This window comes from Dermacentor variabilis, chromosome 2 (assembly GCF_050947875.1).
Source record: "Dermacentor variabilis isolate Ectoservices chromosome 2, ASM5094787v1, whole genome shotgun sequence".
Classification (NCBI taxonomy): Eukaryota; Metazoa; Arthropoda; class Arachnida; order Ixodida; family Ixodidae; genus Dermacentor; species Dermacentor variabilis.
Genome location: NC_134569.1, coordinates 30666512 through 30681279, shown reverse-complemented (window position 1 = coordinate 30681279; position 14768 = coordinate 30666512). Strand labels below are relative to the sequence as shown.

The following is a 14768-nucleotide window of genomic DNA, read 5'->3' as shown; positions in this document are numbered from 1 at the left end:
AGTAGGTTAAGGGCTCAGTCCCTCTGTACATCGCCACTCAACGAGGAGCTCTCAACCGTTCCACTGGACGCTCCCTATCCCAAGAGCTACAGATGCTTTAGCAATGTGGCTTTCTGCCGGGATAACTTATATTTGTCCCTGTTTGTAAGGCATCAGGAACTGCTATGAGAAGTGTTGGTGGCTACATACTGAGGTTTATAGGAACACACACCTCGGCGATGGCCATCTTTTCTTCAGCAACATAGCCAGACAGCTCAATCATCTCCATTCGATCCTTTAGTGGTTCTGGTATGGTGTCTGTGACATTTGCAGTGCAAATAAACAAAATCTGCACAAAAGGCAAAAAAATGCATGTGAGTTCTCATAGAAATACAGAAGTGATAATGCAAATATATATTTTCCGCTGTTTCTTTTTCTTAACACTGCTTTCATTTTCAGTGACTAAGCGAAAAACAGTATTAGCGTAATACAGAATACAGGGCACAGCCTACACAAACAGAAACATTAGTGCAATTTACAAGAGATTATTATTGTTTATGAATTAAAGTTTACTTTATGTTATGTAATAGTCGAACTACAATATAGTTAACATAAAATGAATGCATGCAAGGTGAGCAAAGAAAGGCTTCCGAATCAAAGCTTATTAATGAATTAATATAAACAGTGAGAGGCAGCAAAACAAGTTACATTGCACTTTAATCACCTTTGAGAGATCTACATTGACATCAAGGTAGTGATCCAGGAAATTGGAATTTTGTTCAGGATCAAGAACTTCTAAGAGAGCAGATGACGGGTCTCCTTGATAGCCTCTTCCAATTTTATCAACCTGTGAACAAATGTTTCAGGTTAAGAAAATGACACAGGTGCCAACAAAATAATACACAAATTTTGTAGGGAGAAGCCTAAGAGTAGAACATACCTCATCTATGAGCACCAAAGGATTTTCCGTTTTTGTCTTTTTCAAGCACTGGATCAGCTTTCCGGGCATGGCTCCGACGTAGGTGCGGCTTCATAATGAAGACAAAGAATAGGTAAGGTTAAGGTTACAGGAAATAAACAAACACCTCCAATTGCCATTTATTTTAGCACACACAAAGATAGAGTTGCCCCTGGTATTTTTAGCAATGATGGGGTTAAATAGGGAAGCTTCATGATGAATGCAGGCTACCAAGGTAGCTGAAAAATTTGGAGGACCCTTAAGCTTCGCCTTTAAGAGTGGAACGCGATAGGATTCAAAGATCGCTGACTGCTTCTCACGCTTCCCGGCAACTGCAGCATATGTAACCATGATGTTTACCGGGAAACACTCGTGGCGAATGCTATGCACAAAGGCGGGCTTCCTGGCAGAAACGGGGCCTCTTGTGTGGGCTGTGATGCAGCGGAGGCGAGCACCATCTGGAAGTGCTTCAAGGAAGTGGGCTCTATGCTCCGTGGACTCCGAGATATTCACATGCCAGCGCGTGCAAATGGCAGACGCCATCGCCGGTCTATTAATGGTAGAAATGCTGGAAAAGGGGCTTGTTTGTGTTTTGTGTAACAGAATTGTATTTTCTCGTATATTAAAATTACAATGCGAGAGCTATCATGTTTGTAGGTTGTGTGTAAGTCATATTTTACGATTTTTCTGCGTATTTTAGCTAGAGAAATACAATTAGTACAGCAACTTCCTTGCGCCACATGGACAACCTGGGTATGGGTGGTCCGAAAATCTTTTCGCCAAAATGACGTCTGGCGCTGGACGCCAACGCCGTTGCTGGATTTTCTGCAGCACGGGACCCTTAACACTATCGCATTAATAAAGAGTATGAATTATGGCTACATTAGTTAGCAGAACAAAGCTCTACATTTATGCTAATAACGAACTGCAATTTTCAGTTTTGCATAAGATTGTAAAAAAGAAAACAATTACATCCAAGTCTCAAGGTGTAATGGAATGTATGTCTTACCGGTGCCCCTTGATCTCTGCAACATCAGTCATGCCACCAACGCTAAATCGGAAGTACTGTGGGAAGAGAACATTACAAAAAGTAGTCACATAACAGCCTAGCTTAGCCGTAAAGCATATACTTCAACATCAAAGTAATATCACTTATCCAAAAAACAAGTATGAGCAATGGCGAGATGGAGACGAATTAAAATAGTGGATGAAGAAAGGACGCCTTGGCACAGAGCCTTAAAGGGCCCCTCACCAGGCTGCATTGCAAGTTTTAGTTATAAGCTAGGGATCATGTTAGCAAAATTTTTTTCAGATCGGTTTATTATAGGAGGAGATGGAAGAAATTGAGTGCCCTGTTACCATACCACCAGGATGTGAGTGTGACTGCCAACAGAAACACTCTCTCGCCTTCTGGCTTAAGTAACATCTGCAAGTGACGTTTCATGCCCGCCTTCTCCCATACTGGAGCCGAGGGGCTGCGGTGGGTTCACGTGACAAGTCCTACTTCTCCCACTTTATTATTATTATTATTATTATTATTATTATTATTATTATTATTATTATTATTATTATTATTATTATTATTATTGCAGCACGGTGCAGTTTCAGTGGCAGTGTTTCGTGTTCCACAATGGACGATTTATCGAAGTAACATGTCAGAGTGGGTGCTGTTGCTAGCACTACATTTTACATCATGGCATTTGTGCATGTTACCTTGACTCTCTGGCTGGGAGCAAAGCTTCCAAGAGAGAGAGAGAAAGAGACATGTGGCGTTCGGTCTGAAATTTCAGCTGTTTCTGCGGTGTGCAGCGCTGCAATACCTTGCAAGCACAATCGTCAGCACGTGAAGTATGCACTTCGCTTCTCTGTTTAGAATGGCCAAACCTTTCAAGTTATAATAAAGACGCATTCCCTCGTTAAAATTTTGCCTCTGAGCTGAGGCTTCCCATTTTTGCCCACTTATGAAACCAAATTACATATTAACCAAGTGAATGTGCAAATCAACAGAGGACTTTTACTACAATAGATGAGCACCTCTGTACATGCAGTCTGCAAAAGCTCTAATTTCACAGTAGACAATAATTGTGCACAATAACAACACAAAGCACAAGCCACAACTTTAATGAATGCATAACAAACAAAGAAAACAGTTAAACGTTAAACATACAAGAACACACAGGCTTTTGGCAACCCACCCTTTGGAAATTGTTTACTTTGTCCATCTAGGTACTGTTCTAAACCTCTTTTGATGTTGAAGTCTAAATATATTTTCTGTATTTCTCTATTTAATTTAACTTGCACTGCATGTGCAGCTATGCCACTCAATCTTTTGAACAGCTTAAAGCAATATACAAAGAACATTTGGCTGTAGCTAGCAGACAGATATAAAATTATAAATTGAACTTAAACCCGTCAAGCAGGATGCAAGCAAGTGAATTTTACGCACAGCCTAAAAAAATAAATAAAAATAAAAATAAAATCAATAAAGAAGAAGAAGAAGAAGAAGAGATAAAGAGAGAGAAAGACTTGCAATCACAGGAACCTGAGAAAGGCTCTTAACAGCCTCAAAGGAAGATGCTTACCTCTCTGTTAAGAGCTCTAGCTATAGACCTGGCAATACTCGTCTTTCCAACACCGGGAGGGCCATAGAAACAGAGGATCTTCCCCTGAGTTGTTCCCTTTAGCTGACTCACAGCAATAAATTCCTGCAAAGAAGTTTATATAGACAAACAAAATCCCAGCGACAAAGGAAAAAGAACAATTTACAATCAGTTGAAGAGAAAAAATGATGAAAATTGCACCTTAAAAACTTTTTTTTATAATGTAAACTTCACAAAATGCACACCTGCTCACAAAGTATTACAAATGCTGAAGTCACAAAAAAATATAGATTTTCTTGCAGAATAAGCACATGCAGCTAACAATAAAGGAATGCACGTAGCTGTTGTGAAAGCAGCTCTTGCAGTTCACCTCTCAATTCCAGCATGAACACCCAGTTATGAAATTCTTAACCACAAAATAAATTATTTTCTTGCCTACGATACTTTCTTTATACAAATGCCTTTGAGCTCAAGTACACATCATGCAGTTGCACGCTAGTGAATGCAGTATTTAAGTTGAAGAGCAAACACTATTTGGCAGCTATTCTATATTTGGGTAGTTGTGCAGCACAAGTGCTTGATTTTTGTTTTCCCCAGCCAAATGACTCCAAAGGGGCCCTGAACCACTATTTATCCATTTGAAGTTAAAATAGACTATTTCAGAAATACTTTGCTGCAAAAAGTACTTCAACGCATTCAGCAGAGGCCGAGTTACTGACGGTCAAACAAACCCTTCGTGGTGTTTCTGCTCCTTCTTCAATGACTTGCACTGCAAAGGCTACGGTGGAGTGGGGCGTGCCCACAATGTTCCACCTACTGAAGGTCACCGTGGTGCGCAGTTCAAATTTGATTTTGAATGTTCACGTAGACGCCACTACTTCCGATTTTGGCACCTACAATGCGTCAAATGCAATTGTCCTCAGCGAGCCGCAGTGTGCGCCGCCAGAGTACTCGTCGCAGCACCCCACAGTGGCCGCAGTATCTACGCTACAAAGCAGATCACAGCTACATGCAACTGTTGTGCATACGAGCAGCGTTTGCTGCGTGCACGACAAGGCTTGAGTGTGCACTCATGCTCCTATGCTTGTCTGGCTGTGCTACATGGTACAGACGGGCTTTGTCCTGTACAAGCTTGACCAACGGATAGCAGCCAGCCACATCCAACTTGTGCATTTTGAAGCGCTATCAATAGCTCAATATGAAGCGAAGTCTGCCAAGGCATGTAACCAGGAGTGACCAGGAGCGAGCACACACTGGTAAGCATGCGTGTGGTCAGACCTCAAGTTCTGCATGGTTAGAGGCTAACTGAGTGTTGAAATCTAGTCGAAATTAGAGAGATCCGATGGCTATGACACTGATTAGCAGGGTGGCCAAAGTTTAATTCCTATGCGGGCGGCCACTGCTGAGCATGAGCAGATGATAGCTCTTTCCGGAAGTACGTAAATATTATCGAAATTCAAAAGCAGATCTTTGCTTTCTTCAGCCTGTTTATTAAACTGCATAAATAAGTATACGCAGTAACAGTAGGAAGAAGCGCACTGATATAAACACTCTTTTTGATTGACGTTAGTTATTGACCAATAGCAGTCGTGTATGGGAATCTGCTATATTACAAAATAAAGCATCCAGAAAAGAGTCAGGTGCAGGCTCCTGTTGAAAAGAGAGCGCTTGAGAAAAAGATGACTTCACACTCAGCTTGCAAAGTCCATGCGCCACACACAACTGCAAAATTTGGCTGAGATGTTCACAGCAGCGAATGCTATCCATGGACTATGTTTTTTTACCAAGTCCGAGGGGGTGGTTCAGGAACCCTTTAATCAGAGTGCATGCAGCCCTAACATATACATGAGGACTTTACAGATAAAGTAACGTTAAATTGTGGTACAACTCACCAATATGCGTTTCTTGACATCTTCCATACCGTAGTGGTCTTCCTCAAGCACCTCCTTGGCTCTAGCCAGGTCCAGGTTTTCCTCACTTGTCTTACCCCAAGGGAGGCTCGTAAGCCAGTCGAGGTAGTTACGTGTCACACTGTACCAAGAGGAGAAAAAAATATCTTTCTGGTCAAAGCAGATCATGTGAAGAAGTGCCCCAACTGCAGGTTGTAACAGAGAACAAGAATCATAACATAACAGAGAATGGAGCAAGCACTGTGGACTGGTTGCAACACTAACAAAACAGAGGGATACGTAAGCAGAAAAAAAAGATTATAACTAAAGCATTTTTTGCCGCATGTTTGCTTTTTGGCACTACTTTTGTGTGCTATCTTGAGCCACTTCAATTACAAATGCATCCTACAACAAGTTAAGTACTTCTAAATATGATATTAATTTTAAAAAATATTTATTGGATTGACCATGCGGCACATTCAAGAAATTACCTCTAAGTCCTAAAAATGCAGGAAATTCACACTGTTTAGCCTTACTTAGCCAGTAAATCTCAAGAACACAAATATTAGGTAGATTGCATACCTGAACTCTGATGAGTGGTTGTCAAGAAACGAGAGCTTATTTAATTCTTCCTCAATCACTTCCATGACTTGCTTTGGAACAACCAGATCCTGTTACAAGACATGCATTAAAACATTTAGAGAAACCCAAGGCAAAATAAAATATGTCATTTCTGTCTGAGATAAGCAATGCACTCACAAGTAAACGTGTTAAATGTGTGATGGCAGCTGCATGTGGAAGGCCGGCAAAATTCTTTTTATTATTTATTTTTCAGACAATCATAATACAGAGCAAATACAGAAGGCTTAAAGCAACACTAAAGCAAAGTATTAAGTGGAGCTAGATGGACAGAATATTTAACAGGGAGAGGCGGGCTAGCTGGTGGTCAATATTGGAATGCATCATGTAACCGCGCAAACGACAGTGGACGAAGAAGGAAGCACACAGGACAGGCGCAGAACTTCAACTGAGATTTACTCCGGGAGAGCCCACATTTATACATGTATCGTAATCTCATACTTGACAATCATCGGACAACCATCACTCGACACTGGCATGAGGGCATGAGTGGCACAAATTCGCGTGTAAATAATTGAACTCTTTTTCACTCAGTGACGTTGAAGAACTGCTTACGCAGCTGCCAGACTGCATTTTTATACAGTAAGCTTCATAGATTTCTCGGCTCAATTGTGACGCTTACATCTTCAAGACTTTAGTGTCGCGGAACCTAGGCGTGCAATTATGACAGTGGCGACAATGGTCAGCCAGTTTGCCACCCCCCGCCAATCCTTCTACCCCTGCACGGTGCTCCTGCAATCTGACGTTTAGACACCATCCCGTCTGCCCTATGTAGCTGTTGCCACAAGAGAGGGGTATCTGGTACACTATCCCTCTTCTGCATGGGACGAACCTGTCAACGTGCTTGATACTGCATTCATTTCTTTTCTTCCTTCCCTGCACCATGTTGCACATGCCCGCCAGTTTCTTGGACACCGTAAAAACCACCGGGACTTCACATTTTTGAGCCACCTTCTTGAGGCGGTGAGAGATTTGGTGGTAGTACGGGATGGCAACAGGTCTTCAGCGTTGCAGCTCTACGCTTGGCCGGAGCCCTGATGGGCCCCGCGCTTCCTTGTCAAGGGTTTCTAGCACCGAGGTGACCATCTCATACTGAAATCCTGCGCTGTGCAGTCTTTGCAGCTGTAAAAACACGCTATGTTGCATTTCATGCTGGCAGGACTTATCAAGAGCAGCACGCAGGTAGTTTTTTGCAATTCCCCTTTTGACAAGCTTCAGATGAGCTGATTGGTCTTTCCTTTTTCGTCCATTGTCGTTTGCATGGTTACATGATGCATTCCAATATAGACCACCAACTAGCCCGCCTCTCCCTTTTAAATATGTTACTTTTTAGTTTAATGGGCCCTGTTCTTCCTTCCTTTCTATGTGTGAATTCGAGTGTTACCCTTGTTAGTTTAGCAGCCATCATCGGTTGTCATGTGAGTGTGTGTGCCTTCGCCCTGAACCATCAGCTCGTCCTTCCAGAAATTCTACCCGTATACTCCCTCGAAAAGGCATTCTACCAGATTGATGAAGATACTCAGGTCTGAACTGTGGAAGCAAGTGCGACATATTCAAGAATGCCTGCAGATGCTTGTAGCGTCCCAAGTGGAGGTAACCTAGAACTGCGAAGCCGTGTACAGAAGGTACTCTAGTGAATGTAACCATTTTACCCAACTGCTGTGGTCCCTGTGCCTTCCAGCACTCCTTGAGTGGGCAAAGTTTAGAAAAAAGGTGAATGTGCCACCAGGAAAGGCATCCTATATTGGACACTGTGATGTGCCAAAAAGTGTTGATTCGGTTTTATCTAAAGGACCTAAGTTCTGTATTTAACCCCATGAGTCCCCGATCGAGCTCCTAACTATTGTTAAGAACATTGCAAGATGTGCGCCTGAGGATGAAAAAGGCTTGTGTATTTCAGAAGGGGTACACTCACTCGCGGTGAAGTGGTTGAAGCAGAACCAGCAGCTAGATGTTAAGCGAACCATTGAGTACCTCAGGCAGAAAGATCTGGCTTCAATGATACCTGATAAAGAAGGTAGTTTTGCCATTCTACCTAATTCGTTATTTCGTCAGAAGGCGAGGGAAGCTGTTGCAAAAAATTTTTCCATGAGGAAGTGCACTGCCGCTAAGCTAAAAAAACTAGTGTTGGGTCTGTGCGATAGGTGTAGCCTGACAAATCTTGGTTTGGCTATCAAGGGTGCGAAAAGCGGAGCGCTCAGCATTTTCTTCTCCGTGAAAACCCATAAAGAAGGCGTTCCTTTCCGAGCCATCGTATTTGAGCGTGACACATGGCAAGGGACTGTCTCTAAGTTTCTGCAGAAACACTTGCACTTGCTCAGATTTGAGGACCGGTTCATGATAAGGAATTCCGAGGAGCTCATCACATTTCTTAGTGATCAGGAAGGCCCGAGGGAATCGTTTCCATTTTCCATTGATGTCATTGACCTACTTTATTTCCTTCCACAAGATAAATTGCTTTGCGTCATTAGGGATTACATTGATGACTACGACCCAGTGGTCTTTTAGAACGCATGTGGCGTAGGTGTGGACGACTTTTTGAAATTCTTCGTTCTTGTCTGGCGTTGACCATCATTAATTTCAAAGGAAAAAACTTTGTCCAAAAGCGCGGTGTGCGCATTGGTTCCTGTATTCTCCTCTATTAAGTGACATATATTTATCATATTGTGACAAGCGAATTGCTGAACGCCTTGCCACAGCCTACTCGGCTAAGATTTTTAGATATGTTGACGATTATGCCGTTTTTTTGAAAGGGGTATAGGAGAGAGGGGGTTCAACTGTAGTGAACCGTGTTCTTGAAATTTTCCGCGAGAGCGCTTTTGGGTTGAGTTTCACTTTTGAGTTGTTTTCGCATGGTTGCCTGCAGTTCCTGGACATTTGCATTGTTATTGCTGGATCCTGTGCGTGCTGGAGGTATCAGCCTCGCTCAAAAAAAGGCATTTTGAACTAGCAGTCTGCTCATTCGAAGCTTGTCAAAAGGGGAATTGCAAAAAACTGCCTGCATGCTGCTCTTGATAAGTCCTGCCAGCATGAAATGCAACATAGCGTGTTTTTACCGCTGCAAAGACTGCACAGCGCAGGATTTCAGTATGAGATGGTCACCTCAGTGCTAGAAACCCTTGACAAGGAAGTGCGGGGCCCATCAGAGCTTCGCCCAAGCGTAGAGCCGCAACGCCGAAGACCTGTTGCCATCCCTTACTATCACCAAATCTCTCACCGCCTCAAAAAGGTGGCTCAAAAATGTGAAGTTCCGGTGGTTTTTACGCCGCCCAAGAAACTGGCGGGCATGTGCAACATGGTGCAGGGAAGGAAGAAAAGAAATGAATGCAGTATCAAGCATGTTGACAGGTTCGTCCCATGAAGAAGAGAGGTAGTGTACCAGATACCCCTCTCTTGTGGCAACAGCTACATAGGGCGGACGGGATGGTGTCTAAACGTCAGGCTGCAGGAGCACTGCGCAGGTGTAGAAGGATTCGCGGGGGGTGGCAAACTGGCTGACCATTGTCGCCACTGTCATAATTGCACGCCTAGGTTCCAGTATTGAAGATGTACGCGTCACAATTGAGCCGAGAAATCTATGAAGCTTACTGTATAAAAATGCAATCTGGCAGCTGCGTAAGCAGCTCTTCAGTGTCACCAAGTGATTAAGAGTTCAATTATTTACACGCGAATTTGTGCCACTCACACCCGCATGCCAATGTTGAGTGATGGTTGTCCGATGATTGTCAAGTATGAGATTACGATACATGTATAAATGTGGGCTCTCCCGGAGTAAATCTCAGTTGAAGTTCTGCGCCTGTCCTGTGTGCTTCCTTCTTCGTCCACTGTCGTTTGCGCGGTTACATGATACTTTCCAATATGTACAGAATAGACAGATTGTCTAGAAGCCTATCAACATTTTCTGTATGCCAATATATTAATTTTTTTGCCACGGGAATTGCCGTCAAAGGTCTTGCTGCTGCTTCTCAATTTGAACTGCCGGCACTACAGCAGAAGATTTGATATCATATCTACATGACTGTCCTCTGTGACATTGTTAAGTCTTTTGTAGACTTTTTATTTAGCGTTATATAGGAAGCATACCGCTTGGCAGGTGTAAGTATTCAGCTCGCGTGAGTCACTCTGTGGCTTCACTTGGGTTCTGGTTAACAGTTATGGCCACTTGAGCCTCTGCCGCTGTAGCCGGCAGGGTGGTCAATTACTACACCTTGCTGCCTTGGCTATTCTGAACAGAAAAAAGCGATGCCGTTCGCAGTGGTGGTGTGCAGCTGCTCTCTTTGAATCAGAAGTTCTGAAGCCACACATAAGGGGTACTATACTCGACAACAGACAATGCCACTCTGACCTTCTATTTTAATCATTTTCTCGTTTACAAAAGCTTTGCTTTCATTACGAATGAAGAATTCGTAATTACAGAAGCATGTTTCAATCTAGCTCGACTTAATATTTGCCGTTAGTGTCCCCTTAATTCTCGCAGGTTGTAATTTAATTTCAGCTCCGAACAATATCTTCTTTGTTTGAACTCTCAGAGTAATTGTTGGTATATCAATAGATGGCAATTAATAAAACACATCAAAGTGAGTGGCTCACTCTGTCTGCAAGAGGCTTGGATTAAAATATAAGAACTCTACAACTTGGTTATAAATAGTAGAGTTCGGTACAACTGTTTGCTTTCTCGATTGTTCTATGATGGGTGCCTGTACCTGTAGCCTCTGCTTGAACTTCTCCTCAATAGCATCCTTGTCATCCTTTTCAAGGCCCAATTCCTTCTTGATTGCCTTGAGCTGCTCCTGCAGCATGTACCGCCGATGTTGGGTCTTCACTTTTTCCTCGACCTGTTATGACAGAACACAACAAGGCTAAAGCACTCATCCTAAAGCTCCACTTCCAGTAAATGATGTTGCATACCACTGCTATTCCTTCCTGGTCAAGGCACTAACAAGTAGTTTGAAGTAGTTTATAGAAAAACTAATTCATTTTTTATGCTATATTCAATTTAGTAGACAATTTTATGGCAAACTCAATTTATATTTTGGATGCTTTGCACAACAACATTTTATCACTGCAATTATCCTCAAGATAAGCAAGCATTACATGAACTGTACCTATTGTCACATAAGAATTTGTAAGGCTACTGAATTTTCCTTTTAAAATTTCGAAAGAGAGAGGGGAAGCAAGCTGAAGTGCATCATAATGACAGAGTACATACGCTATACCTGCCAGAGTTTGGGCTATGACCAAATGACCAAAACACTGAGCAGCTCAACTGGCTCTGGTTTGAAACATCAGGTACTGACTCGTGTGAGCAGTGATTCAGCTAGGCAGGAGCAGGTAGATGATGAAACTTCCCATTTAATTCAAGTCACTGTGCATACTAGAATTTCACTCCTGGTGACTAGGTGGTGCTCCGAAAGAAGGATGTCAAATATTTCACCTTATAGCAGGACTAACTAAGAATAAATCATGCATCAGCAAATGCAGCCATGACATGCAAGTCTGCAAAATTCCTCATTGCTTTATGCAAGAATACAAACAATAAATGTTATTCACCTCCTTGCCAATTTTTTGCTGTAGTTTGCTAAGTTCGTACTCTTTCTTCAGGAGGGAGAGAGCCAACAGGAGACGTTTTGATATCTGGGGGGTAGAAAAAAAGAAAGACAATGACAAAAGTAAACTGCTCATCTTCCAACTCGGGGAAATACCACTGGAAAAAACAGTAAAAATGCAGAAGCACATTTACATGGGCAACACAATTATATCTCAATTCAGCAGTTAGAGCAATAATAATAATAATAATAATGATCAACATAAAGACCATGCAAACATATCTTGAGACACATTTATCAAATATTTATCAACTTAATGTTTGCAAGAACTACCAGTATTATAGTATTAGTCACTTTTTTGCAGTGTTTTACACGTGTGACACAGAAGCTTATATGTTGCATTATGGCCTTCCCCATAGTGCATGTGATTAGGTGCACATCATGGCAGCCTGTACCAAGCTACCACAAGGTATTCAGTCACAATGAAAATCCCTGTTACACTTGCTTGGAACAAAATTTACCAAGTGCTGCAATGCCCCTATCGCATGACCGCTTCTTTACTGCCCTGTGCCATCATCCTCAGCATTCAGCTTATGGGATGTGCCGTCTCGCAAGGCATTAAATCCTCTTAGGTGCATGTAAGTGCATAAACCTTTGTTTAAAGAAATCAAGCCACTGGTACAGCAGCAGCTAACTGGTGAAAAAAGCCACTAGTAGAGCAGGAGCTAACTGGTGCTGCTTTGCATTGCAAAGACAAATATGCAAGCTCATACACTGTTTTGTGTGCACCAAGTGCTAATTGCATCATGTTTAGCCCATTGAAGCCCTAGTGCTAGAACCCTTTGGATAGTAAAGGCGAGGGTTCGCCTCCCTTTCAAGAGCTCTTATACAGTGTCGATACAAGAGGAGGCCTACCAGTCAGCTCAGTTTCTTTTGACAAAAAAAAGTGCACACAATATCCTAATAGTGCAATTGTTTGAGAGCTGGCCTCAGAATTGAGACAGCTCAGGCTTGATTCTTGCTGATGCTCATCTGGTGTCTTTGATAGTTTATGAGATTTACTGTTGCTATGATTATGCTCTCAGTTGCATGCACGTACACAGATGAATCCGACATACAGGCCTATAAAACAAAGCTAGTGGACTAATCAGGCTTCCCCACAAAGCATCTCTTAATTTTGAGAAGCCATCTTTGACAAATGCTTTTTAAAGAGCTACAAAAATGTAGGCCATGAATTGGAGACATGTTGCAAATACCATAGACAGGCTAACCACTGTAATGATATCTGCATGCAGTTAAAGTAACAGCAGCGTGAAATTGTCTGCGCTGATACCTCGAATGGATTAAGGCTCTCGGGGTTACGTGACATTTCAGAATTCCTGTCTCATCCTACGGAAGCACAACCTACAGAACAAATGTTCAAAATGCTTACATCGGTCTCTTCAAGGATCTGTTGGAGCTCATGAGATTCAGCACCAGTCAATGCCGCACCTAAAATGTCGAACAAGGATGCCAAGCACATGCAACTAAATGCCAACTACATTCCAGGGTCCTGAAAATGGCTTTTGGTGAAATTATACTAGACTGAAAAGGAAAGGCAATCGAGGCCACCTCATACAGCAATGAAGACTTTATTAAACGTAAAATCTATGCAATACTTTCCAATGTGTTTTTAACACCAGAATAAGACAGCAAGGTTAATTCAGCCATGAAGTTTCTTGTCACAAAATGGTAGCATAAAAGTTGCAAGTGAAACTCTACAAAGGCTTTTTAAATGCATTCCGTAAGCTAAAAAACACTACCTGTCAGAAGCATACACGTACAAAAAACAGTGACAACAAAATCCTCAGAAATATCAAAGCTAAGGCATTACAAAGATAGAAATAACAGATACAGTTCTTGAATGAATAAGGAAAGTGATGTTAAGTTTAATATTTTTTTCTGTGAAGGCAGTACCTAGTTTTGTAACTTCTTTGATTGCATGATCATTGATTACAGCTTATTTTTTAGTTAAAGTTGAAATGGTAGATAATACCTGTCTTATGCAACCCAAACTGATTCAAATGCTGAATACAGGACAAGGAACTAAGTGGACGGTGTCAAGCACATTGTTGGTTATCAGTTCAATTCGGTGCCACACTTTCATGCAAGCACAAGGATAAATGTTTCAATTACAGAGGTAAATAACAAGAAGAGTGCATCAGCACAACAATGACGAATGAGCGTTGAAATTATAGTGCACTCTGTTGCCAAGACATATATAGAATACAGTAAACCCTTGTTACAACAAAATCACCATGACAAGAAATGAAGCTCATTATAGGTGGCATATGTTTTGTCAGAAGCAGAGAGGCTTGAAAGAGCCATAGTAATGCAGGAAGTAAACTAAAATATTCCAGAGGCTCTTAAAGCTCCAGTGTCTTTATCTTGGACAAATAAAATCCAAATAAATTATGGGTATATAAAATTCATTACCATTTCATTTCTGTTTTCAAGCTTCGAGCGATACCAGCCCAATTTCGGCTTGTACACATTAGTTTAAAGTTTTCTCCATCATTCGGGATGGAATAGTAGCATTATGAAATCACAATGTCATGTTATTATTATTAAAAGTGTTGTACTTCATATTCCTGTTCACATTTAATTTGTCTGCAATGCACTGAAACAATGTTGTGCTTAACAAGGGCGACATGATATCATTGAGATTCTGATGACACCTGTCAGCAGCTGCTTTGTCTGTCTTTGTCTGAGGAGCTTTCGCCATGTGGTGGCACGACCTTCACAGCACCTCTTTGCCTGTCCAGGCTAACACAAAGAAAAACAATGTGCCACCATATCAGCTGTTCCGAGCTTTCTTGTGCAGATTTCCTGCGTCACACTTCATACTAAGTGGAGTCAGGCACCACTGAACTTCAAATATTCTAGTATAAAATGCGTACAGTGTAGTCGGCATCTCATAGAGCGTCGAATAGAGTGATTCTGCTATAGTTGGGTTTTGCTGTGATTTGCAAGAACGTATCATGGGTCCATTATACATTTCACCTTAATATTGTTTGCAAAGGTCCTACTGCCACAGCTACAAATATAGAAAGCAAAGAGGTGCTGAAGTTTGAAGGCTTTAAGTGGAAAGTTTGCTGATACACACGCATGTTCGAGC

General features: G+C 41.9%; 1 protein-coding gene across 2 annotated transcripts in view; it reads right to left on the bottom strand.

Moving 5' to 3' along the window:
- LOC142571600 (lon protease homolog, mitochondrial-like) overlaps positions 1-14768 on the bottom strand; it is a 46571-nt gene that overhangs the window by 25052 nt on the left and 6751 nt on the right. For both annotated transcript variants that reach the window (XM_075680096.1, XM_075680098.1), the window contains exons 7-16: positions 13044-13102; positions 11616-11699; positions 10769-10900; positions 6009-6097; positions 5430-5568; positions 3520-3642; positions 1947-2002; positions 920-1007; positions 704-826; positions 212-328 (exon numbers count right to left, since the gene is read on the bottom strand). In XM_075680096.1, coding sequence (XP_075536211.1) covers positions 212-328; positions 704-826; positions 920-1007; positions 1947-2002; positions 3520-3642; positions 5430-5568; positions 6009-6097; positions 10769-10900; positions 11616-11699; positions 13044-13102 — 1010 coding nt within the window. The remainder of the gene's footprint in view (positions 1-211; positions 329-703; positions 827-919; positions 1008-1946; positions 2003-3519; positions 3643-5429; positions 5569-6008; positions 6098-10768; positions 10901-11615; positions 11700-13043; positions 13103-14768) is intronic.